The sequence below is a fragment of the Myxocyprinus asiaticus genome, chromosome 30, assembly GCF_019703515.2.
Source record: "Myxocyprinus asiaticus isolate MX2 ecotype Aquarium Trade chromosome 30, UBuf_Myxa_2, whole genome shotgun sequence".
Classification (NCBI taxonomy): domain Eukaryota; kingdom Metazoa; phylum Chordata; class Actinopteri; order Cypriniformes; family Catostomidae; genus Myxocyprinus; species Myxocyprinus asiaticus.
Genome location: NC_059373.1, coordinates 33,307,428 through 33,335,098, shown reverse-complemented (window position 1 = coordinate 33,335,098; position 27,671 = coordinate 33,307,428). Strand labels below are relative to the sequence as shown.

At 40.2% G+C, this 27,671-nt stretch overlaps 1 protein-coding gene across 3 annotated transcripts; it reads right to left on the bottom strand.

Annotated features, from left to right (window-relative positions):
• Window positions 1-6: 6 nt before the first annotated feature.
• On the bottom strand, window positions 7-26,381 carry LOC127421173 (protein PRRC2A-like). Of its 3 annotated transcripts, none has more exons than XM_051663988.1 (17): window positions 26,091-26,381; window positions 16,519-16,670; window positions 15,216-15,393; window positions 13,517-13,613; window positions 13,197-13,272; window positions 12,068-12,211; window positions 11,653-11,903; window positions 11,372-11,454; window positions 11,107-11,255; window positions 8,171-8,273; window positions 7,863-8,061; window positions 7,628-7,717; window positions 6,954-7,500; window positions 6,581-6,831; window positions 6,020-6,320; window positions 5,710-5,932; window positions 7-5,574 (listed from the first exon to the last, which is right to left on the bottom strand). In XM_051663988.1, the coding sequence occupies exons 2-17, from the start codon at window positions 16,631-16,633 to the stop codon at window positions 2,592-2,594; spliced, it is 5,790 nt and encodes a 1,929-aa protein (XP_051519948.1). In that variant the 5' UTR covers window positions 16,634-16,670; window positions 26,091-26,381; the 3' UTR covers window positions 7-2,591. The 3 variants fall into 3 exon arrangements, with proteins under 3 accessions (XP_051519948.1, XP_051519949.1, XP_051519951.1); XM_051663989.1 differs by having other exon boundaries at window positions 26,254-26,359; XM_051663991.1 differs by lacking the exon at window positions 7,628-7,717.
• Between the last annotated feature and the right edge of the window lie 1,290 nt (window positions 26,382-27,671).

Here is a 27,671-nt window from a genome sequence, read left to right as displayed (position 1 = left end):
CAGATCTTCCATTAAAACAAGATTTTTATTTAACTTTTTCTCTGTATACTTTTTATTATAATAAGACACTTCTCTGCTTGTACATTGCTCCCTTGAACTTAAAAATGGCAACAATTGTGAGTGGGAATGTAAGTTGGGGCAGACAAACTCAGATGCATACCAATATACATACATGTGTGTTTATCAAGGTTCCAATAATAAGCCATAAACGCTAGGACAGCAGTAACAACTTCAGGTACCTTGGTATAGTTAGAAGTATAATACAATCTCTGAGTATTTCAAGGAATACACATTTCTATTCATTTTTATTCAAATATTGGTACATATAATGTGACCACAACAATGGATTAAGAGTATAAGAGGGATGATAAACAGCAAAGAAAGCCTATGTGAATGGCTTCCAATGAATAGACCCATCAAGCTTCATCTAAGGATGAAACCAGGCTTGGTAAAATGTCTGTGAGAAAAGTAAAATAAACCCTTTTTTCCCATTAGTAGATAAGGGAAAAAATACAGATTTTACTTTTTACCACTGCACTTCATTTGGATTAACATATACACACACACACACTTGAATGTATATAATGAAAACTTCCTAGATAAAATAAACATCATAATAGTGTCGAAAAAGTGGGCATTTAGGACTCAAATTTGCCTTTTACAAAGTGTTCCTCAAGACAGCACATTAAATGTAATGATCAAATTAATTCACACATACGTTTTAAATGCCCTACTCACACATACATGTCATTCAATAGCCCTACATATTATTCCAAAGCTACTGATCAGATCAAGGCATTCCCAGAAAACAAACAAACCCCAACTTACACCAGTAAGATATAGATGCTGGTCAAAATGAGGAGTGAAAAATGATTTGATCCGTTTCTATTTAGACGTCAAGCAGTTGTTGTTTCTTGTTAACCTGGGCTCAGACTCCCTGTTCACTAGCGTGAGCAAACGTCCATAAGAGTTGAATTGATGGGCAAGTTTTGTTTCAGACATATTGCACACAGAACCAATGTCTTGTTTTGTAACACTACTCAAAAAGGGCCACAGACTCCTTGGCATAGACGTGTCTCACTGAGATGGTAAATTGAAGCAAGTCAAGCAAGTAAATGTGAGCAAGACAACTGCCCATTAATCAGACACACATTTTGGGGGACTTTGGAAATACAGACTGGACGAAGAGCTTATGTCAAACTGTCTTTTTAAAATAAAGGGAATTTACAATGCAGAGGGTGGTCAAAGAGCGGTTCTCTACACGTCCTAGAACTGCTAAGTGAATATAACAACAGCACAATACTTACTTTCCATGTTCAATAACCTGGAACTGCATTGTGACATCTAGTCAAAAAGATGCCCAGTATACAGCTAATCATATGGATGAAAAACAAAACTGAACAATCTTCATCCAACAGGAGAGTTCAGGAAAGTTTACTGGCTTAATATAAGTGCAAGACAGAAAGAATCTGTACTTGATGTAAAAAAAAAAAAAAAAAAAAAAAAAAAAAAAAAGGAGAAACAAGTTAAATTCTATTTTAATGGAGGATCAGACACTAAAGGCCAAAAGTAATTTGACTTGCAACAGAAACAGCCTTAAATTGACATGATCCATGAATGGGAATTTTAGGGACCGTAAGATCACTTCATCTAATTAAATAAGCATGTATAATGTACTCTATTAGATTACAATTCCATGCAGAAGCCAAAACAGCTAGTGGAACTATTTGAAAACCCAAACTCAATAAGCAGAATGAATGACTTGAAAACAAGGGGGGAAAAAACACCATGTAGGTCTGAACAAGTGGACATGACAGTAGAATATGAGCAGTAGTATTGTACTGGATGAGCAAGCACAGTAGTAAGTGATGAGCTCAAAACCAAAAATAAATGGGGGTTTAGTTAAAATTTTGAATTTTAATGACAAAAAAATAAAAAAATGATACCTTCACCTTTAAAAGAGGGGCGTGATTGAAATGAAAACTTGATAAGAGGAAGAATTCAAAACACAAGAGGGAAAAACAAATCTATGATACATTTGTTCTCATTAAAAGAGGAACTTCCAAGACCCAACCTGAAGGAGAATACAGTGACTTCTATTTCTGAATACACAATCCAAAATTATGCAATGTGAATACACAGTTACATAATATCTACCCTAGCCTTCCATATTTGTTTCAAGACAGTTCTTCTACAAATAAAGTAACATGCCTAGCATACACAAACTAAGCATACCTTTGTCAGGTTGATGCCATATTGTGCTTGTATATGCAATAATAAATGGGTCTCTTATGGTTGACTATATTTGCAGTCTCAAATGTTCCGTTAAAATGGGGTGGAGGATGTCAAATCTCTTGGGAACTTGGGATTTATGCGAGCGTGAAAGGGCACTGAGTGTGAATTTCCAACAAAAGGATAAAAAAAGCAATAAACCATGGAAGCTAGAATGGGTGTACACGTCTTATTAACTAATCCTTTGTAATGATAGTGAAGTGTTAGGGGGAAATGGACTGAAATAAGTGGCCAAAGAAAGAGGGATGCATTTGAAATTGTTCCAAAAAAAAAAAAAAGAAAAGAAAAAGAAAAGAAAATCACTTCCTGTTCTTAGGGGAAGGCCAGTTGCCACGCCTCTCACCACGATTGGGCCCACCATTGCCAGCTCCACCTACAGGCCCACCACCAATGAGCAGACCCCTGGGGCCTCTTCCTCCACCACCACTGGGATTCACCCTTCTGTTCTGCCTCTCCATTCCAGGGCGCTGACTGGAGAAGCTTCTCTTGCTGGTGGCTAGTTCTTTAGCCGTCATCTCTCTCTCGCCACCTCCACTGCCACCACCACCTCTTCCTGCTGCATGGTGGTGATGGTGGTGGTGGGAGGAATAGGATTTACCACCTCCTCCACCTTCTCTCTCGCGAAACTCAGTGAAATCGCTGCTTTCAGAGGCTGTTTCCCATTCCTCATTTGCCTGGTCAGAGTTCTGGTTAGAGACATCTGGAGATTTGGCGCCCCCTGCTGGATTATGGTTATGATGGTGCTGGGGGTGCGACTGGGAGTTGCCCTGGTAGTGATGGTGGTAGTGACTATTCAAATTTTGGTTTCCAACCCCATGGTGGCTGCTATTATTATTATTATTAGAAGTTGTGGAGACTTTGTGGTTTGCATTTGCAACAGATGTGGCAGATGCTTTGGGAGTGCTATTTGTTTCTTGCAGGGAATTCTGCAACGTAGAAGCAGGCCTCTGCTGTTGTCCAGCTACAACTTCAATAATTCCACTGCTTACATTGATACGGGCTGCATTCTCTCGCTCTTGCTTCAGCCTGCGGAACCTGGGAGGCTTGTCCTGTTGATGCTGAGATCGTCCATGGCGCCTACGACGAGGGGGGCGCTCAAATCCTCTGGGTGGGAAACTTCGTCCATCTGGAGTGGACAGAGGATGTGCCTGTAAAGTAGAGCCAGTGGGATTTGACGGAACATTACTTGAGGACAGTTGAGCCCCAACACTTCCATTCTCAATGGACCCCTGTTGGACAGTTGGCACAGAGGGATTAGGTACTGAGGAATTTGCACTTTGACTCTGAGACTGATTCTGGTCACTAACTTTCTTTCTTTCACCATTAGCTCCACGACCCAAATCTTTGGGAGGGGATGGTTGGGAGGATGTATGTTGCTTTCGCACAGTTGAAGATTTTGCAGACCAGCCATGGGAAACAGGGCCAGGTCCAGATCTGTGTCCGCCAGAGACTCCAGCACTGCCGCCACTTCTATGATGACTTCCTCCAGCACCACCTCCACCTCTACCACGTCTTGATGGCACTCCCCTTGGTGTAAACACTCTTGTCTGGGAGTTTCTGGTTGGAGCTGAAGATGAAGGACCTGTTGTTGGGTTCTCTCTGTTGCCAGTCTTGATGTTATGCTTGCGGTCCTCTTTGTCAGAGTGAGGAAGATCACTGCCAGCACTCTCACTGCCTGTCTCAGATCCCCGCTGCCGCCTCCTTTTTGGCACCTCTTCATATTCAGAGCCTTCACTTCGGGTCTCACTGCGGTTTCTAGCACGTCCCAGATTTGGCTGAGGGCCCCCATGTCCATGCCTACCACTGCCAGATGAAGCCTCCCTCTTGTATTCTTGATTAGAAGGTCCATGGTGGCAGCCACTGTTGGCAGCTGACCTGTAGTCCCTGCTGCTTCTGCCACCTGCTTTCCCACGGTTGCCACCACCGGCACTGCCTGTGTAAGTGCCCCTGTAGCCTCTACCTCGCCCATAAAACTCTCCTCGGCCACGACTTGATCGGCCACCTCTGGATGAGGATGCATGGTAAGTTGTGCTCCCTCTTTCTGAAGAGCGCTCCCTTTCCCTTCTGGACTGAGGAGCAAAATATCCAGAACTTTGGATTGAGTTCTCTCCATTTTTGGATCCTTTACCTGTACCCCCAGTGTTACCTCGCTCCTTTCCACCAGTTCTGGTTTTATTTGATGAGACAGCATCATCTTTCCCACTGGGTGCAGAGGAGGTTTGAGCCCCAGAAGCTGGTTCATGTTTGGTGGTTGTCTGAGAAGCATCTTGATCCTTGTCTTTCCCAGAGCCTCCGGAGCTCTTTTCTCCTCCCTCACCTTCACCACCCTCTCTTTTCAACTCTTTAAGAATTGGTCTCTTAATAGGACCTGCCCGCTTGACTGTGACACCATCTGCTGATTGGGCAGAGGACTTGTTCTCAGCCAACTGATTTATGGATTCTTCACCTCCAGTATTTCCACTCATTCCAGATCCTACCTTTCTGTTATGGGATGAGCCACCACTCACGTTACTGCTACTAGGCCTTGGGCCCCACTGTGTCTCTGTTTTGTGTTCCCGGCTGCGAGGGTTGGCTTTAGGGTGGTGCTGCTGCACAGAGTGCTGTGGGGGCTGATTGTGTGCATTTCCCATTTTGTCCTGTTTTCTTACTGGAACATGAGTGGATCCAGTGTCATGCTCATGCTGGGGTAGGACTTGATTATGTAGGGATTGCTTCCCACTGCCATCTTCTCTGGCTGAGGAAGATGATGATGACGATGAGCAGGAGGAGGAGAGGGATGGCTGATGGAGTGGAGGTGAAGGACCACTCTTTTTTGTCTCCCCTCCTTTTTCTCGCTCCCTGCCATTTTCCTGCTTATGAGGATGAAGGGAGAAATGAGGAGGGTGAGGGGGTGGAGCATGGTGTTGGAGATGCGAGTTGTTCTCCAAGACAGAGTGATCAGACCGGCCATTACGATCATAATGGGGATGAGGAGTCCCCCAGATTTGGCTCGGCTGACTACTCTCCTGATGGCCAAAACCATGCAGTGACCCCCCACTGCTGGCTCTTTGCTGCAGGTGGGAGCCCATCCTGGATCCATTGTCAGAGTAGTTACTGTAACCTCCTCTTCCACCCATAAAGGGCTGATGGTGGACATGGTGGCCAGTACCCTGGCCTCCAACTTGAACTGCCAAAGGTGGTGGGGTTTGGTTGGATGAGCCAGATGGAGAGCTGGGAGCCACAATTGGTGGCTGAATGGGTGCTGTGCCTCCCTCTCGCATACGCACTGGAGGAGTGTCACTTCTAGAAACATTTAGAAAAAAAAAGAAAAAAAAAGATGCTTATGAAAACTCAAAATACATTTAAAAACTTTATAAAAGAAATAGTTTGGAAATCTTTCCCAATTTTTTAAAAATGTTTTAAACAGCTGTTACTTACCCTTGAGCTTTGCCAATATTCTCTTCCTCTACAGCTTTCTGCCTTAGGGGGGAGCTCAATCCCCTACCCTCAGTACCCCCTGGAAAAACATCTGGCCCCCAAACCAGCTTAGGATCCATGGGGGGTGTGCCACGATGGGGGTGAGGGGGTCCACTATGCTGCTGCCTATCAAAGGGATCTGACCCAGAGCCACCTGAATCAGAACGCTCCCGACTCATCATCCCTGAAAAACAAAAGCCATTATTTTCTCTGGACAAGCAAAGTTGTTGGTCTACTATTTACAGTTGACTTCATTCAGTTTTTTACTAACCCGAAGGATGCATGCTGGGAGGGTAGAAGTCCATGGGTGGGGGACGTCCCTGCATTATACGAGGGTCCATGTAGGACATCATCATCCAGCGGGGATCAAAGTTCATGGGAAGAGGTGGAGGCCGTCCCATTGAACCAGGGGGGTAAAGAGTTGGCTGTTTGGGCCCAGACTGTGAAGTGGTGCCCGGAGAGGGGCCCTGCTGATTCTGAGGCTGGGAGTGGAGCTGATTTTGGGCAACCTGGTTATGTTGCAGCTGTTGTTGCTGCTGCCACTGCTGCTGCTGCTGTTTGAGAAGTTGCTCCTGTTCATACAATGATACAAGTTACACTTTGTACTCATATTGGTCAGACTTTAAATAATTTCAGAACCTGAGGACAGAGAGTACAATAAGTAAAGAAAGTTAAGATAATGTTTAAATTAGTTAAGAAATATTTTAACATTTCTGCTTGGCTATGAAACAACATCATGCACAGTTTGTACACAGTGTAAAATCCCACAGGTAGTATAACAGTAAATATAATACATAATTTGTCTGGAATGCACTCAAGACAACACACTGACCTGTTGTTGCCTCTGAAATCGAGGAGGAAGTGATTTCTGATACTTGGAAAAGCCCTGTCCAGGAGGACCACTTCCCTGCCGTCCTGTTCCACCAACACTCTCGACCTTCACAGGATCATCTCCACCTCCACCTCTAGTGCTGCGGATATGTGGCCCACCTACCACAGGTTCATCCTTGCCATCACCAGACACTGGGGCATCCAGGGATTGCTGATGCTGGGTAACTTGAGGCTGCAGAATCTGTTGAGACTCTGAGTGAAGAAGAAATTATAAGAACAACATATTTATGTAAGGTCATGCAACACTGATATGACTGCTCAACATCTTACTTAAATGGACATCTTTCTGGAATAGAGAATTATTGAGAACTAACCATTAGTGGAATCATGGCTGCTGTTGCTGCCAGCCCTCTGTCTATTATTTATATTCAGCCCCAATGTCGCACCGCTTGTCTGAGCGGATGACAGAGGAGGTTCTTCTGGGTCCACGCAGGGTGAGGATGGCTGACTGGCATTAGGAGATGAGGCCGGAGCAGACAAGGAGGGACTGGGGCTGCTGGCAGGAGCTTCACTGGGGGAGCTGGGTTTCATGCTCTGTTGCTGCTGCTGTTTTTCATCAAGTCTCTTTAGCTTCTCTGCACAGGCTGCGCGACGTTCCTCCTGCATCCGCCGTTCCTCTTCTTCACGCCGACGCCGGGCACGCTCTACTGCAGCAGAGATCTCTGATGACGATTGCTTCCTTCGTTGCCTCCATGTCTCGTCCTCATCCTCTGCCTGTGGCTGGGAATGCAGGGCGCCGGAGGGAGGAGGAGACTGCCCACCTGGCACTGACCCTGCTTGCTGCTGAGCTTGGGCACCGCTGGGCGGCTTCTGAGGGGCCAGGGTGGGGCTTGAGGTTGTAGACTGGTTTGAAGGCCGGTCCTGTTGAGAGGAGGAGGGTTAGAAATGTAAAACTAAAAGCTCACTATTGCAAACTCCATTATCACCAACACGCTTTTGTTAGTGCTTGTCGCTGTTGTCCATTATCTTGGACCCTTTCCCCATGTACCTGGCGGTAGGAGTAGGGCCCCTGTCCAAGAAGTGGCCCTGGTGGGGGGGAGGGCTGGTCCCTTGGGCCACCTTGCCCAGGCCTACGCCCCTGCATATGGGCACATGTATCAATCAGCGAGTCATCCAGGAAATACTACAAGCATGTTCCTGTCCTCACAGTGAATGCACATTAGTGGGCAGAGGCCAGTGGTACACTGAAGGTTTGCATCCATGTGGAGTGATAGGTTTTATACCTGACAAGATCCTGCATTTGTCTGACTGCCCCAGCTACTTCCTCCCTCCTCGGCCCAGCCTGGCTTGCTGGAGGGGGGTGCGGAGCCATCGTCAGCACTGCAAGGAGGGGTGCACCGTGAATCCCCTCCACTGTCAGATGCTCTGGACCGTGAAACAGGCGCAGATCCGTCTTGGGATCTCTGCTGCACCTTTGCCTCTCTGGTAAAGCAGAATGAAAATAAGAAGTGAGTAAAAAGTGCCACATTTACTATGAAAAAGCAGTCAAAAAGAAAGCAGTTAAAAATAAATTGGAAACATTTTTGTTTACCGGGGTCCATTTTTGTTTTCAGACCTTTCCTCATCCCCGTCATCCTCTCCTTCATCATCACTGAACTTCAACTTGGCGGAGTAGTCAATTTCCTCCTGTGCCCCTGAAAACATAGCAAATAGTACAGCCTCTCTATTCTAGGAAAATTGATAAAAATACGGATGATTCATCTTGCACATGGTGTGTACAAATTTTTGTTCAATCAAATGCCCTATGGAATGAGAATGTCAACGTAAAACACCACCTGCTTAAGCTGCACAATTAATCAAAACAAAATCAAAATCGTGATATGACTTCATGCTCTTAGCTTCAAAGTTTATTTGCGCTGCTTTGTCTTGTCTGTATTAATAATAACAGTCCATTTCGTGCTCAGAATAACAGATGTGCATTTTAAAATAAATCGATGTACAGTATTTATATACTATAAGATAATGCTTTGTAAAATATAATATCATAAAAAAGAATAAGAATAAATGAGGACAGTGAATAAATAACCAAAACTTTCACATAAAATTTAATCACTTCAGTTTGACACTAAGCCTAATTTTTTATAGGGCTATCTATCCTAATATACAGTAGCGAATATTTTGTGTAAGCTTACTTGTTTTTAAAGCCTATTATTTTTTTTTTATATTGTAAATATGAATATTTTGTGTTTGTTTATTTTATTATTATTTAACCAACCTACACTTCTTTTGTCAGCAAAAACTAGGCAACAACTATGGTATTACCAACAGCGAAATTCAGTTAACAGTGACAGGGATCAGAAAGCTTACATATAACCAGTTGTGACTGAGTTCCTGATAAATATCGACCGATTAGATAAAAAGAAAATCGGCGATCTGGATCGACCGTAAAAATCCTGTTCAAAGCATACCTAATATTCAAATTGACTGGGTTCTAAAAAATAAAGATGATGAACAGTGGGCTAAGACCCTATCACAAAGTGGACAAAAAGGTCAAATTTGAATACGAAGATGATTTATTTTTTATTTTTTTCACTGTTTAATTATTACTATTTTTTGTCTGTTTGTGGCTGAAATGAAAATGAGTTTGGTTCTTTTTATGTGTGAACCCTCAAAGAATAGCTCAAGTCTTTTTATTGGCAGAGGAACTTTGGCAAAACATCACCAAATTTTGGTTAAAAGGAATCATTTTCTAGCTTATCAAATATTTTTTCAAAATAATCGCAATATGACTTTGTCCAAATCATGCAACCCTACTACCTGCCACAAGGGATATCATGATTTTACTGTTTCATTATTAACCGCAATTAAAAATGTCTTGGTTAGACAGAGAATTCAATCTACCAGACTCATATCCACCAAAAAAGCAACTTAAATTGACTGTCTGGGAGCATTTGAAAGACTGATGGTTACTGAAGACAACGGATGTAAAACATGCAGACAGAAGTCAAAGGTACACATCCTACAAATGGGACAGGATGTTCCACTACTCGTCCAACAACAAACTAGAGAATTTAATATTTTTAGCTGTGATTTTTAGATGCAGCTTTTTGAAATGTTTAAGCGTGCTGACAGGGCATGGTGCACATTAGGGCTGAAACATCAACAATAAAAAATTGCCGACAAATTTTGTTGTTGTTGAATAGTCGTTTGATCTCATTTAAGGTCACATTAAACTCTAATTATGGCACGCGAGAGCAGCACTGCAGCTCGCGCCTGACTGAGGAGAGGAAGAATTACACAGCTCACAGACCAGATGCACTCTAAACTTTCCAAACAGCTTCAGGTGATGTAGATCGCAAAGTATGAGGGAATTATACAAAAATACCAAATAATACAGAAGCACTCTCATTGTGGAATAAGCGGAGCCGGAGCTCTTTAAAGGAAACACCCTGGCATTACATCTTTATTAAAGTTCAAATAGTATGAAAGCAGATCATGTAAATAACTACAAACTCCAAAAATGGCATTTCTCTGTGCGGTCAGCGCCTCTTCTATGAGTTGCGCGAATGTCCCGATCTAAGGGCGAGATATTGAAACTGCACCCGGCGATGCACACTCTGTCATGAGGATGCTCATCCCTCGAGTGCACGCTTGCTGCAGCTAGATTATAACGTGATGACTCATGACTTATTGAATCATAATATATGTGTCACTGTGCATTTCTTATCGTGAAGAAAATTGGCAATACGCAGCTTTATAAGAGAGAGTTTGTTTTTTAGTGAGTTAAAGATGGATTGAAGTGAACAGAAAGGTGAGAGAGGTAGTCTTCACCCCATTGTACACTGCAACAAAATACATTTTTGATTTGTTTTGGCTTCTAAAACTCCTTTAAAACAACAAGAATTTTCTTTAGCAGCTATACTGCAGAAGAAACGATTGTCATCTGAGAATGTTGAATATAATATTAAAAATACAAATATTTTAATAAAAGATGCATTCACCTGAGAAGCAGCATATAAGATATTTAGACTTGCTTTTAGAGAATAGATCTTAAATATTATTATAATAATATGAAAGCTGCACTCATCCAGTGATTTATTGGGGTCTTTACACCGTAGCTATATTATAAAACCCTATAATGCAATAAACCATAGAAATACTAAAGAATCAAGACCATATTAAAGCTGTAATGGGTCAAAGCATTTCCTTTGGTTACAGTGATGGCTAATAAAGGATTAGCCTCTTGTCGTTTCTGGTGAGAACAGATTGTTTGCCATTGCTTTGCAAGCTGTACATACTGAAAGTGTGTTGTGCGAGCAAACTGATCTTTATTTTTAAACTAGCCATCAACTGAATTACCCTTGCTGTAAGCAAAAGTGTCTACAACACTTTTAATGAGGCTGAAGTAGGGGAACATGAATGAAAGGAAGAACACTTATTGTGTAAAGACTCTAATAGATATTCTGCTTGGATCAAATGCCCTATTCAGCTCTAATTAGCCAGTGGAATTGAGAGCTTTCCTCTTACCAGCCCAGCCATCATCTCCATCATGGTCCAGCTCATCCAGTTCCTTCAGGTCATCCTGTTTGAGGATGGAGGGGCGTTTTACCACCTCACCCCGGGGGCCACCAGGGGGCCGCCCATCCGGTCCTACTCCACCCTGTGAACGAGAAAATCTGACAAGAGGAGAAAAAAAACATAGGAGTCAGAAGAGGGTTAAAAAATGGCAACAAGATGATGGTAAAATTGCAGCTGTCATTAATTGAGCACATGAACAATAATGATTACTCACCTTGGGGCCTCATTTGGGGCTGGATACCTGTAAGGTCCCTGTGGACCATATGGGGGTGGGAAGGGAAGGTATGGTGGATACATCTGGGGATAAATATTCAGACAGAACAGCATGGGTTGAAGAAGGAAATGACCGCACAGAACAAATTAAAGCAAAACCAACACAAGAAAAAAATTAGATGTATGACATTCTTGCAAGATACAATGACAATCTTAAGCACAATTCATTTGTTTGCAACCACTTGTGTTCTCATTTAAACACTTAACAACAGAAAAACTTACAAAAGGAGGCATGATCCCCCTGTAAGCCTGGAACTGTGGGCCAATGGGTGGCTGGGGGAGGGGAAGTGCGGGGTTGCTGGTTGGGGGGGTTCTAGGCAGCCCATGGGAGGATGCATTCTGCTGTGGGATGGGAGGGGCCCCAGCAGCACCCTCCATCACCATGGTTCCCCCAGCTCCGCCCTCCGCAACTCCCTCCCCAGCCAGGGTGGGTGCCAATGCCCGGCCCCCACCATCCCGCCAACTCGTTACGTCTGGAACAGAAAGCAACAAGTTGTTAATTAAGAGTGTACTGAACATCAGTGAATCAATACATATCAGAAGCATTAGAAGATAACAAATATTATATGAACACCACGTGTATTAAGACAAATCACAACAACAGTTTTTGAAAGGAGAGCAGAACTCGATTGCTTACTCTGGGGGCGGAGGCTTGGTCCGGGCCCATACCACTGATCTACAGTGGCCTGTTCTTTGCCAGCTTTGTCCTGGTCTCCAGCCGCCTGCAGGGTGGGAAATTCCTCGCGAGAGAATGGCGACGGTTGGTTTGATCCCTTTCCACCTGTGAAGAGACCAAAGGGAGGTGCTTAGCTTTGAAATATGAGAAGTTGTACTTCATTAGAAATGTATCCACTCATACCCAAACAGGATAAGCCATCTAAAATCTAAGAAAATAAGTATTACAGCAGAAGTCCATGGACATTTTGGACTTCAAAACCATAACCAACTTTACATTTCTTGACCAATAATAGTCCTAATATTCATTCATATTATACAAAATGTTTTCTTCATGGTAAAAAAATAAATAAAAACACATTTTAACAAGTAACTAACTCAAAGTGGCTACTAACCCAACTAATGTTTCCAGTAGGGTGACAGTAGCTCAGCATTTTTCAAAACAGTTCAGCTTTTAAAATAACGTGGCGTTGTGACAAAATGCAAAATCCCAGTTTTATGTGACGTTTCACGCACACAGCCACAACCGATAATCAAACAACATGATCACACGGAAAGTCGGCATGTTGTTTCTGAGAGTTCTGGTACCCTAGGATCAGCCACATTATGCCGACTCACTGACAAACAGCATCTCACATCAGACCGATTGTAGCTAAAGAAAACTCATATCATATCATTAAGTCATATCAGTAACAATATAAGAGCTCTTTTATTCTCATGGGGCAGGGGCACCACATAGGGGTAGCCATGTTAGCATCACATGACCAGCCGAATACTACTCGCTTAATCTCAGTTACTGGACACTTTCATTCATGGATTAAATTAATCCTGTTTTACTGTGCATAGTGAATTTCAACAATGGCATTGATAACTGAAAACTAGTGTGTTTGAATGATGCAGCATCCTGGCCACTAGGTGTCAGTGTAAGCCATCCAAAAAATAACTCAGTTCACCTTTAAATGTTTTAGGTAGCCAAGTACTTATTTTCAATAAGGGAGCCTACCTAAAGTTGAACTACTTTAAAAGTGTACCTACATGACGAGAAGTTACAAGACATTATCTGTATGCATAATCAAGTCACAGTAACTCACCATCTCCTTGTACTCCATGTGTAACACTGGCCTGAGCCCAGGACCTTGGTCCTACGGCTAGAGCTGGAGTCTGGGCCTAAGAGACAAACAAAAGTGTCAAACATTAGAATGTGCCTGAAGCATCAATTAAATGTGTTGAAAACCACAAAGTTCTAGGTCTACTTTTTGCATAGTCAAGTCTGAATATATTTCCAATGATGTTAGCATTTTCTTTTTCATACAACAACAACAGCTAAAATGTGCCGGCTTGGTAAGCTCAAAGGTTAGACGTAGAAGAACATTCAGATTGTTGGAGATGCGTTATGTTTGTGTAATGGTACCTCTTGAGCTGGAGGTGTTCTCGGCATGCTCGGCGCAGGCGTCTGTGAGGCCACAGGCTGCTGCGACTCCGGCTGCGCTTCTGACAATACATCGGTACTACAAGGATTAAAAAAAAAAAAAAAAAAAAAAAAAACAGCTATTAGCTTAACCTGTGTTTCCAAAGATGACAAGCAATGACATGTACCCAATAACAGTGAATTTACAGACAGTGGAGGTGGAAGGTCTCCAAGATAATCATGTCTTTGCTTGCGTTTTCTACAGTTAGAGCATAAGAGCCTTGTGTTAAACAGGATGTGACCAATTATTTCTCTCCAAACAAGTTGATTTAAGAATCTGGGTGGTCTGTGGTGAAACTTCTGCACAGTGCAGATTCTTCTCATGAAGCACTCTACAGACCATTTCAAGAACTGTTCGTTGGTGACGTCAAGTGACGTCATTGTTCCATGAACATTTCCTGCTTGTCAAAACAGACACTATTTAGCAGAGATGGGCCACTTCTATTAAAATGAGAGAAATTGGAACACCCAACAGCAGCAAATGGTCAACGGATGTAAAAAGGAAGTCCCGCCTTACAGGTAAAATAGGCAATCACCTTTTAGATACAGAAATCGCCTGTCAATCAACTCAAGAACGCACAAAGTTAAAGACGCATGATTTATTAAACCAGTTGTGACAGAACTTCACATCCCTCCTGTGAATCATTGTCGCCCGCGGTGACTTTTCCCCATTTGACGGTGCGTGATGGGGCTCACCTGAACCCAATGAAGAGCCTTATCATCGCTGCCTTTAAACACAGAGCGCATCCTGGCCACATTTTTCCATACAATGAAAGTAAATGAGGACTGGGTTTGTAAAGCTCCAAAATGAAGCAAGCACCATAGAAGTTTCACAGAAGTACTACGACTATAGTCGAAGTCTTCTGAAGCCATATAATAGCATTGTGTAACAAACAGTCCAAAATCTGTTATTCGCTGATAATTTTCCCTCCACAGAAGCTCTTTAAATTTCAGTTTGTTCCTCAAAAAAAAAGCCATCATATGTCTTCAGAAGACTTGGAATATAAAATAAGTTTACGGGCAAATTTAATAGAGCTTTTTTTTTTTTTTGGTCAATTTGGAATTTAGATATCCAGATCCCAATGACTTTCATTGTTTGGAAAAGAGTGGCTAGGATATTCATAATTTTATCTTTTGCATTTTTCGAAAGAATATAATAAGGGTTTGGAACAACATGAAGGCAAGTAAAATTATGAATTTTAATTTTTTTGTAGGGATGTCCCAATAGCGATACTGGTATCAGAATCAGGTCCGATACCACACTCGTGTACTTGTACTTATACTCGTAAAAAATGCTCCGATAACAAAAACCGAAACCATCTAAATGTATGAATGTCATTACGTAAACATTCATCGCACAAATTAAAGTCATGCCATGTCCTAGTGAGACTATTTAACAGCAAAATCTGCGATATAATGTGATAAATATATAGTTTACATGTATGTTAATGTGGAGTTCAGGTGAAAAACAAAACAAAAACAAAAAACAACAGGTACTGAACTCGGTATTGGCGAGTACCAAAAACAAAAAGTATCAGTACCCGTATTCGTTCTCAAAAAAAAAAGAAAAAAAAAAAACAAACAAAAAAAAGGGATTGGGACATCCCTATTTCTTTAACATCTAGGTGGGAAGTGGCCTAACCTCTTTGGGTCTGCTGGTTCCTGCTTGCTTGCCCATCCTGTGCCGTCTTTGGGAACGAGCGAGACGTTGGGGTCGTTGCCTTTGTTCTCCGCCTTCAAACTAGGCAAGTTGGCAGGGGGGGGCATGCGCCGTGCAGAGGCAACTTTACCAAGAGACTGTAAGCCATGACGAGGGGCAACTACAGAAGAAAAAAAGGAACAAGAGAGGGTAAATAATCAACAAGCGAAGAAACCGAACACCGTCTTGAGGGACACCGTCTGAGACGGAGTAAGAGACACTGCAGCATTTGTGAGACTGTCAAAGCCCTTCATCCATTATAGCTTATGAATGCTCGGCTGGCCAGTGAATGTGGTGAAACTAACTTATGTGGATTTGTTTCAAGTGGTTGACTCTAAATTGACTCGAGGTCAAAAATCCTACTTTAACACTCTCACGACAGACTTGAACTATGCAAAATACGTCACGCATTTGGAGATACTGGACCATGTTGGCGGTTTCAGACAGTGAAAAGTGTGTACCGACTCTCAATCCCCTATTTGTTTCTTGGAGCCAAGCTGCCTAAAGCGCTGGGAGAATTGTATTTGGGAAAACAGGGACTGCTATTTGGATCTGGTAGTTCAGCTACTGAATAAAACATAAGCAGGGAATGTGCAGAGAGAAAATTATGATCACAAGAAGACCTCTGTTCTAGGACAAAGATTGACAGTTCAGTAGGCTGTCCTTCATAATCATAAAACAACTGGGAACTGTCTAAAAAGCACAAGAGTGACTAAAAGTGGGATTTAATAATATTAGAAATGACAGATAATGAATTCAATTTTCTTTCACAAAGGCGAACCAGAATACGTTCTTAGATTGCTCTGTTGCCTTGGCACATCGTGTAGTATGTACTTTCTTTTCTATTACGCTTCAGCTGTTTGACACTGTAGTAGTGGCAAGGACTTACAAATGATTTCAATCAACATTAGCACCTCTTGTGGTTTCTTACAGTAAAAGCATTCGGAACCCATTTTACTTGGGTAGTGTCATATTTCCGTTTAAAACAGGATATTCTAAAAGAGAAAGTAGGGCAAGAATTGATTTTAACTATCAGAGAATTTACTGGATTGTGAAAAGTGGGCATTCCATACCAGAATTTGCTGTCTTTGCTATTACCTTTAATAAATAACTGAAATTAATTGCTGCGTTAACTACTGGCAAGATTTTAGTAAGGCTGCATTACCAATAATAGTAGCTTAAAACATAAAATAATGCCTAAACAACATTATCCAATAGCCACCTGGCTTAAGTGCCATCAACTCACCAACAGGCTTCTGTGCTTCAAGGCTCTTTCCTTTGTATGTATCAAACAGGTTGAGAGACGCATACTTGGTTTTGCCATCCTTCCCCTTTGCTGTTTGCCCAGAGCGCTCTGACATTGCGCTGTACGCTCATTGAGTATGGTGAGTCCTGAGACTGAAAGAGAAAAAGTGAAAGAGAGAGTGAAAAGGGAGAAAGTGATGTGGAGGCAAAGGGTGTTCACTTTCAAGCCTTCCTATGTTTTCAAGATCAAGGTGAACAGTAGAACTGTTGTGTAAGCACCATTGGGTTGGTTGGTTTTGTCATCTATCAAGTTTAACAGCATCACATCACTGTAACAGACAGTACTGGAAAATCTCTTAACAAGTGACTCAAATCACCTCAACCCATTTATTATTTTCTGTAAAGCTGCTTGTGTACTGGGAAAAGCACAAATAAAAAAACTATACAAATAAAAATTATTTGACTTTATTTGAATGTTTTTTCTACTTCGGCAACAAAATCTCATTGTTCTCTCTTTGCACTGTCAAACAAACAAGTGAAAACCAGTGCTTAAGCATTATCAATCAGAAACTTGTCCTGATTTTTAAATTCTGATTCAAAGAAATGGCCAGTATCATCCAATCACTGCCAACCATGTTAAAATACAATTTTGCATTATATATTCTGAATCCAAGTACTGATTATCATTGTCCCATGTCTGCCAAACATGTTAAGTGGTGCAAACATCATCTGCAGCCTGAAACTGGACTTTTGGTCAGATGGTAGGAGTGAATGCACTTGGCTGCACAGGAAACCTATAGGATGCTCCCTATTCAGTGAATGACTTAACCTCCGGTGTGCTGTCTGCCTGCACTGGTCTCAGAATAGTTTGAAATGCAACTTATTTTTATCCTACCTCCATATAAAGCCTCTGAAAGCAAAATGTTTCAGCTTTTCGATACAATGCGTAAACATTGATATTTATTTTTATAAGATGCACCTTTATTTTTAACACTCGAATGCCAGTCACGTACGTACGCATTTCCGTCATGCGATGCAGCAAACTTTTAAGATATTCATCTCATTTTTATAAGCGTTAAACATGCTTCTCATGTAGAACACTGATATGTGCGGCTTGATTGAAGCATAAAGTTGCACTCTGCTCTATCCTGCGCGCCCATCAACAGGGCTGCGAGTTCCAGTGACAGGTTAGCGCAGAGCCGATCACATGTGCGATTAAATCGGGCTTTCCTCAGTATCATGCCACATGCGACACCCTTGGATTATATGTGAGAATTTTTTATTTGGAAACAATTCGAGCAATGCAACCATGTGAAACGGTTAAACAGCCACGATATTCTGAACAGCGCTGACGAGGGAAAGAGAAAACACCTGCCCTGCACCAGCATTAATTACAAGACGTTTCACATCTACACATCAACACCCTTATCATCAACATTCATCACAGTAAACTGTAACAAGATTTTTTAAAACAACTGTGAAAGTTGTACGCAAGAAAAAACACAGATAGCGCATACTCTCATGTCGGAAACAAGTTGTGGGTATGCAAGTATTTTGGATTGAAAGACTTACTTGGCTGTTATAGAGATGACAAATTATCACTGTAATTTTTACTTCATTCCACAAGGCAATGAGCGGTCATCAAACAATTGATCAACACATGTACGTGACTATTTTTTATATTATTTATCTGTATCACTTTTATTTTTTTTCCAACATCTGAAGAACTTTATTTTGTTGTGGATGTCCCAATGTGGATACTGGATTTCTGAATCGTCAAATTTCATAATCGTGACAGCCCTAGGTATGAGAAATCACAAATATAAATGTAACAAAATGCTACAATTTCCTTAATAATATTAATATGTTAATTGATCTGGATATGTTAATCCTAATGTTAAATAAAACTTTATTAATAATGCAGTAATACTGTAAATATTTAATACTGCCCCATATTGGAACAGTTAATGTCTGACCCTGGCTATCGGTATCGGCAAAATCCACTTAAGTAGGCTAAACAATTCTCTCAAACTAATCTAATGTTAACAAGTCTTGTTGCCAAGTCTGGGTATTAGGTAAGGGCAATATGTAAAAAATATTTTATCGATAATTGCCTTAGGAAATATTGTGGTACCCGATTACATCGTCAACCCCCCTCCCGAGGGATGGTGAATATTTTTGCTTTATTGATTTTGCTTTAAAAATTAAATTTGTTTATTGAAACACAAAAAACTAAAACAAAAGACATTTCTAAATTCAAAATGTATTTATATGAAACGAATTTAGTTGCCATCACGCAAGTATCCGTCAACAACAACAGGTGGAAAATTACTAACAGCCTACAGTTTAGGAACTAAAGACAATTATAAATGTAAAGATAATAATAATCATAATAAATAAGTCTAATAAATTCCTTTGTGTTTCCAAAATAATGATGACAAATGTGTGTTCTTATCGAAGTTGTGTTTGTATTGCGTTTTGGTAATACAGTTTATGCTGCCTAAAGAAAAGAAAATCTTAGGTTCAAGGTGAACGTGTCTTGCATTATTTTATGATTTAATAATTTTTGTCTTTGTTTCTTTAATACAAAGATATATACAGTATTACTGAATCTGCAGAGTTGCGTTCACAACGCATGTTAACTTCGAACTGCTCCATGGAAATAAAGTGAACTAAACTCACAGCACCTCCTGAGATGATCAGAGATCATTTGCAGCATTCTCATAGACGACATAATTCTTACAAACAGTTTTCAGATGAATGAAACAGAGATAAAAAAAAAAAAAAGTGATAACTCTTTACATGTGCCTGTTCCACGAGACAGGCTTGCACTGCACGCCTCTGACCAAACAGTGAATCAGACACGCACCGACGACTTTTCTTTTGTCTGTTCTTAAAAATATAATAAAGTGTGTTTCTTCAAGCGTGACTTTGTGTCTAACGGTATTTCTTGTCATGTGTCACTCCGAGACGTCTTACAGGTCGCTCCGCCTTCTGAGGAAAATTACCCGTGCATGAAATACATTTGGACGAGGAGCTTGTGAACTGGATTCAGCCTCGTCACATTTTGGCAGGTGCTAGTTTCACTCCCTGGGCTACTGTTTAATATATCTGATGACTTCCCAGATCCATGGTTTTGCCTTTTCCCAATATTGTTGATCATCGTCTGTCAATGAGTGTCGCAATCGGCATTGGAATATTTGTAAGATTTCGTCAGTATCTGATTACATCTTTCTTTCGCCCATCCCTAGCTGGAGTCTGACCTCCCCCCTACACATGATTTTTATTTTCAATTATGATTTTGGCTTCCAATGATAATGAAAACAAGATAATTGAGATAAAACGATTATTGTGCTGCATTCTGTTTTGCAATGAAACACCTTGGAGTTATATCTTTAAAGCATCCTTTTTTAAAGTTCAAATAATAAGGAAGCATGTTATGAAAATAAACTCCGAAACTGGCATTTCTCTGTGCGGTCTGCGCTGCGTCTATGAGTTGCGTGAAGTGACGGGAAGAGATTGAATCTTCTCCTAGCTGATGTACACTCTGGCGTAGAGGCACTCGTCACTCGCGCGCATTTGCTGCAGCTACATTATAACATGATGGCTCACGACGTAGTGAATCATAATATATGTGTCACGTTCACTGTGTGTATCTTATCATAAAGGAAAACCGGAAATACGCAGCTCTATTAAGAAGAGAAAGTTTGTTTTTTGACAAACAAAATATGTTTTTGATTAGTCTTTTTTGGCTTGTTTTCCAAAATAATTGCTAAAACTCCTTTAAAACAACGTACATTTACTTTAGGAGCTATACTGCAGAAGAATAAATTTTTATCGGAGAATGTTAAATACAACATTTAATCAGGGCTCAACATTAACGCTTGTCCAGGACAAGTGGATTTTTGAAGGGGCAAGTGAAAGAGAATTTTTACTTAAGAAATTGAAATCATTCTTCCATAATTAACATATTAGTTAGTGTTATTATTTGTTGTGGTTTTGAAGCTGGTATTGAGAATCGTCAAATGTCTCTACTGACTACTGACATTTTGGTATTGTGATAATGTATAGACTTGATTGTACATGGCAGATCTTTCTGCAATAACATGATGAAAAATTAGATCTCATTCCATAGATGTGTGAGCACCCCTGCTGTAAATGATGGCGATAGAGGCTTTTCTTTATTTGACTACCATACGTAACATAAAATAATTATCATATGACAATAGCCTCCTCCCCTACCCAGTGCAGTTTACATTTCAAGTTCAAGGAAATCCACTGTTAAAAAGAAAAGTTTTTTAAAAGTTCAATAAATGCATGATGTTTCCAAAGTCAATGAGTAATCGTGTTAAATAATCGTGATCTCAATATTGACCAAAATAATCGTGATTATGATTTTTGGCATAATCGAGCAGCCCTACTCTGCGCCATCTTTGGAACGCTCCAATGGAGGCTAGGCAGCTATTTTCTATGGGAACAACCAGCATAAAAGTACAGCTCCTATCTATTGGGGAAAGACCAAAATCTCCAAAACAGTTGGTCCAGAGTATGATCAAAGAACATATTTAAATCAGCAGTAAAATCTGACAACAGCAGTATCATAAGTTGTGCTTTTTTCTTTTTTTATATAGCTCAAATAATGCACGCACCATATATATATATATATCAAGCTTTTGACACTTAGGACAATTGAGGGACTTGTAGACAACTATTACACAAGGTGCAAACATTAATTGATGGTCAAGAAAACACTACTATATGCATACTTTATGTAATTATCTGTAATGTAGATTGTGAAGAGCAGTATTAAATTAAAATAAATCTTTTATCTCTCATATTTGTATAAATTATGAAAGGGGTGTGAACATTTATGAAACAAAAGGGAATGCAAACTTATCTTCTCAACTATATGTACTGTTTATTAAACCTTTGATTAATGGGTTATCAGCTGTCTACCTTTTCTTCTGCTTTCTATCTAAATCGAGCAATTCCGTGATTTGGCGACTAAAAACAGGCATTTGACTCCTTAATGTTTCAGTTTAGGAGCCAATGGCTTCCAAGTCATTTTTTTTAGTCTGGAGCCCTTCATTTTCTATATCCATTGGCTGTTAGGCATTCCAATGTCTCCCATTAATTTTAATATCAGTGGTCCATCTTTGGTAAACTGTCTCTGGGTTCAGCCATAACATGCTTCGAGAAAGCACTGGAGGCGCATTTAATCAGATTTTGTATAAGCGTATTAAACTACTGTGAACTATACACACACACACACTCACTCACTCAAAGGAGTGTTCCGACCGTCAAAAAAAAACAAAAAAGGCATGACGGAAAATATATTTCTATTGTGTAATCAATTTCTAAAAATGTATAATAACAATAATTTTTTTTGTTTACAAATTAAGATGTCGTTTTTATTTGTATAGAGCTTTTCACAACACACATCGTTTCAAAGCAGCTTTACAGAAAATCATGCATTAACATAAAATGAAACCGTAATATCTATAAAGTCTTAAGAGTCATCATTGTGTAGTTTGAATATTTTTATACACAATTTACAATCATATTTAATTAAATCATATTTGTATTTAGAAACCATGTGAGCAAGCTGAAGGTGACTCTGGCAAGGAACACAAAACTCTAGATGTTGGTTAATGGGAGAAAAATAACCTTGGGAGAAACCAGGCTCACTGTGGGGGCCAGTTCCCCTCTGGCTAACATCATGAATATAATGCCAATATTGTTAATTATGTATAGTGCAAGTCATGGTTTAAAATTTGTAAACTAAGTAAGTGTTAAGGGTCAGTGTTTAAACAAAGATTTTGTATGAACTGTAAGATTAATGACTAATGTCTTTGAAGTCCATCCTGGATTAACTGCAGAAGTTCACATTGATGCATTGGCCTTTGCTAATTGGTTGATGAAGGTTTTGTTGGCAAATAATTGAAAGTCTATGTATTCCATTATAAGAGTGTAGTCCATCATTAGACCAAGGTGATGCAGACAGAGTTGAGCGAGGTGCATCGCAGTCCAACCGGCTGGTCATTTCGGTGAGGTTTTTCCTAAATCCAAGGTTCAGGCAATGGCAAATGAAGTATCCCAAATTACAACAATATTTAAATTGACTGGGTTCCAAAAAATAATTCAGTGAATGAAAAGTGGATTAAATCCTATTACAACTAAAGTGAACAAAAGAGAGATCTGAATCCTTTTAAGTCCAGATGCAAGTTTTAAAAAAAAAAAAAAAAATGTGCAAAGACTGGATTATTTACTAAAGAGTTTCACTAAAATGACTGTTAATGCTGCTGCACTATCCAGAAGCCCAGTAGACTAGTTCAAGTTTTTCTTAATAGGCTAGACATTTATATTGAAATAATGTGTAGTTAGAGGTTTGTGTTTTTCTTCATTTAAATGAGTACCCACAATCAGTTCCACAAAGGTACAGATATTATACACTGCCTGGCCAAAAAAAAAAAAAAAAAGTTACATACTCTAATATTTCATTGGACTGCCTTTAGCTCTGATTATGGCATGCATTCATCATGGCACTGTTTCAACATCCTTATGCAATGTCACAAATCACAACATTTCCGTCCAGAGTTGCCCGAGATCTTGTATTGATGATGGGAGAGTCGAACCACTCTATAAAGTCTTCTCCAGCACATCCCAAAGATTTTCAATGGGGTTAAGGTCAGGACTCTGTGGTGGCCAAATAATGTGTGAAAATTATTCCTCATGCTCCCTGAACCACTTTTTCACAATTTGAGCCAGATAAACCTGGGCATTGTCATCCTGGAATATGCCCGTGCCATCAGGGAAGAAAAAAATCCATTGATGGGACATTCAGTACATTCAGGTAGTCAGCTGACTTCATTTTATTGCCGCAAAATGTTGCTGAGACTAGACCTGACCAACTGAAGCAACCCCAGACCATAACACTGCCTTAAATCCAAACTGAGACATTTTTTTGGCCAGGCAGTGAATAAAAATTGTAAAGGATCTAATATAGGATTATATAGGATCGGGATCAGCCGATACCAAGAGTTCAGGTATCGGAATCAGATCTGTAGAGAAAAAGTTGTATCAATGCATCCCTAGCCACGCCAGCTTCTATGGCCATTTCATGGCGAAATCCAGTTTAAAATATGGAAATAGGTAAAACAAAGTTATGGACAATTTATCCACAGATGACCTAGCTTTTATTTATCACAATGCAAACACTCCTTTACCCAAATGCAAAGTAATATATTACAAAAATTCAATTGTGATGACATAACAGGAGATGCTATAGTTATGCGACTGTTGGCCTCTCAACGCGTTTTCATCAAAATCACATGTTTGAACTAGGGATGGAACAATACCATTTTTCTCTTCCGATCTGATTCCAATACCTGAACTATCAGTATCGGCCGATTCCGATACCAGTGTTGTTTTTTTCTTAATGAGTTTAGAACATCTATAATTCACTGTGTGGAACTGATTGGGAGTACTTTTTGTGTAAAGAAACAAAAACCTCTAACAATACTTTGTTTCATTATAAAATAGGAAAACAAAAAACAGTTACATAAGAGCATGTGCAAACTTTGTTTAACTAGTCTGCAGGATGCAGCAGCAAAAATAAGAGTAACTCCAGTGAAAGTCTTCAGCAGATAAAATGTGTTCTTGTTACACATTTTAACTTGTATCTGGACTTGTAAATGGTTTCAGATCTCTCTCTCTCTCTTTATTTATTCATTTCATTTTAGTTTAATTAGTATATCAATCCACTTTTCAATCACAATCACTTAGCTGTGAATGCTGACTATATATTTATCATTAAACACATCCTTTTGCAATTCACAAAGCTTTTGGATGACTGTAAGAGCCTGAATAAAATGCACGAATATATGGACTACTTTTTAATGGTGATTTGAAGGTTATGTCATTATTTGAGCTTGACAGTAACGTCAATGACCAACATGTGGTATCGGACTCCTCGGGCCGATACCCGATCCAGATAAAAATGTTAGTATCGGACCCCATACCGATCCAGGTATCGGATCGGTGTCATCCCTAGTTTGAACACGGGTACTAGTGGTTTCTCCACAAAACAGTCAAAACAATGTCATCATATTAAAAGATGAAACTCGTTAGAAATGTATAGTCTAAACTAAATAATGCACATGAACAACAGCCCTAACAAAAAAATAACCAAGGCAACCAACCACATCTTGTGCCACAACACCATAGCTACCCAGGTTAGCTACAACAATAAACAATGTATTAGCAATCACTGACATCCACAGCAGAACAATTAACTTTAAAACAAAAACAGTCTCTGACAGCTTCTTACAGCGTTTGGAGTACACATGTTAGCCTAATTTGATTTTACAGTAGTAACGATAACTGTAGTGACTAATGTATTTTACCGAAACCTACAGTTACCTTTGTAATTTTTGTAAGGGAGAAGTCAAATTACACCTTCAAAACAGGTTGACCAAAAACACAAGCCCGCAGCCACTTCACCCACATTAATTTTAATCGCTCATAAACCGCTGCTCGTCCTGCTGCTCATACTGCATTCTCTATTTAACACATTGACGCCAATGCAATGGACTAAACACCCTTGTCATTGACTGGGGACCAATGCAGATTAGCAATAGCAGTGATGGCCAGTTCGCAAAGCCTGTCAAATAATCTCTACGCAACATGAAGCGGAGCTGCGTAGAGATTATTTTACACCTTTGCCAAGTGCCCATGCAGGGGGAGAGCACATTTTCACTGCAACACTCATTTTATTGATCTAACCACACGAAAAGCCCAGTATCTGATATAGAAGCACGATGGTTGATGTCTTATGAACAGGTAAACTGTTTACGTTGGCTGGTTAAACTCGTTTATTACAGTCGCGGCCTCCATGTTTCGTGCTATGAGGAAGGCGCAGACCTAGCTATGCGTTTCGTAATATACATCACGTCAGATGGATACATTCATCTAGATAAAGACTAAATACACTGAAAGAGTCACAAAAATAAGTACAGGGAACGAAACGGGTCGTATAATTGATGCTGTGGTTTGACTGAAGGATTTGATGGCGAGAACAAAACAAAATGGCGACGGTGAAGTGAGGCCAGGGCTACAAGCATATTAGCATCAGGATTTGAGACGAATTAACAACACAGGCTTAATGGCTTTAAAGTGCGATTTAATACACATTCAGCAAAACAAGTCGATCGGATCCGTAATATGTGACGGAAAGCAAGCCACTAACTAGTCTGACGTGAAGAGACAGTCAGTGCATGCGACATTGACTCAAACTACTCCACCCCAATCATAAACAGACAATACGCCAAAATAGCTGGTGAGCTACGTAAAAGCTCACAGACACATAAATAAAATATAAAAGGTAGATCTTCGCCAGGACATGGGGCGCACACACACACACACACACACAAGCTACGCGGTTAGCATGCTAACGTTAGCCTACACCGGCCGATGAAAAGCGGGACAGCTGGAGCCATGTACTGCGATCATAAACTCTTCTTTAATAAAAACCCTTTAATACACTAGATTGATAGATTAAACACGCCTACTAACCTGGTCTTGTCCCGGCTTGTCTCGAGGTTGTATCGTGGAGTTATTAGCAATAATCGTGACTAGCTACCGTTAGCACAAGCTCTTACAAAAGCTCAAAACAGGATTATGTGTTGAAGAGATCTGATGGGGATCGCGGAGGACGGATGTGTGCAGTGAGGCTTACTTGTACTCCCTCTGCGTGTTTGTTTCTCCACAAAACAAATGAAAAAGGGAAAAAATTATATTGCGGGGGATCGATCCGTCACTATTAGAGCCGTCAACGGCTTCTGAGGTAGGTAGCGCAGAGAGGGGCGGATGTGAGCCTGAGGGGGCGGAGCTAATTAACATAAGGAGTTCCGAACAGGCCTCTCGGCCAATCAGATGATACATTTTAAAATAAATCTCATTTGCATTCATTTAAAGCACGCCCCCTTTGCTTAATGATAGAGTTCTATTTACAGAGAAAAAAAAAGAATGACCTGAGAGGACAATGCTTTCACGGGGTGTAACTAGATAACATCTTCTCATCTTAAATTAGTTGTATTCAGAATGATTCACTTTCATCCATGCTGGAAGCACAGGTCAATATGCAGGGGCAACTAAACGATTTGCATTAATTATGGAGCTATGATAACTCATAAAATAACTTTTCTTCCAAGAAAAGACATATTTCTTAACCCTCGTGTACTGTTCAGACATTTTTGTCCACTTTGTCTCGCATTTTTACACATAAAAAGGTATCCTTCATCGGAGAGAACTTTGTGACTTTTCCTCTTTTTACCATCTAAATACAGACACACACACACACACACACACACACACACACACACACACACACACACACACACACACACACCACACACACACAAAGACCTGAACTGATTCCATTAAGTTTTGGTGGTTTTCCAAAAAATGTCACTCTCTTAGAGTTGCCAGACAAATTAACTGTACATTGCACTACATTTGGCATTACTGCAAAAAAAGAAAATTCAGAGCAAGAGCTAAACTTTTACAAAAAATAGTATTTTATAATGTCTAAATATACAGTATATCCAAATGCATAACTTGTGATAACATATTGAAATTAAGCTACAGCATTGTTACAGAGATCAGGCAACAATATGTGGAACACTGAGGCCACCTAGAGGATATACTTGTCATTTCTATGAAATTGTCATATTTTTGTATTGTTTGTTTGTTTGTTTTCCAGCAGATGGCAGCAGATGCTCTTTATGCATGACACATAGCAGCCTTTTCATAAAAAATCAACTTAGCTTTTTTTACTGAAGTTTAGGTAACAATAGATTTGCTTATTTTATCTAAAAATTGAATGGTATCATTTGAGCTAATTGAGATCTAAATCCAGAAAGTCCACCAAAATGTAAACCAAATGGTCATAATAACCATGAACGATGTTAGGTTAGAGGTGTGACTCACAAAATGTGTCAAAGATTTTGTTGTAAGATGTACTGGAAAAAAGGTGTTACACGAAGACTGTTGCCGAAAATTTTGTCCGGGAACATGAAGAGTGGTAGTCCATTATGAACATGGCACAAGTTTTAATACAACCTTTATCTGGGTCTTCAATTCCCGAATGGCATC

Coding starts and splice junctions, on each gene's coding strand:
- LOC127421173 (XM_051663988.1), bottom strand. CDS start 16,633: ATGTCAGAGCGCTCTGGGCAAACAGCAAAGGGGAAGGATGGCAAAACC. Junction 12,212..13,196: donor ACATGGAGTACAAGGAGATG/GTGAGTTACTGT, acceptor GTCTCTTCACAG/GTGGAAAGGGATCAAACCAA. Junction 8,062..8,170: donor GAAAACAAAAATGGACCCCG/GTAAACAAAAAT, acceptor CTGCTTTACCAG/AGAGGCAAAGGTGCAGCAGA.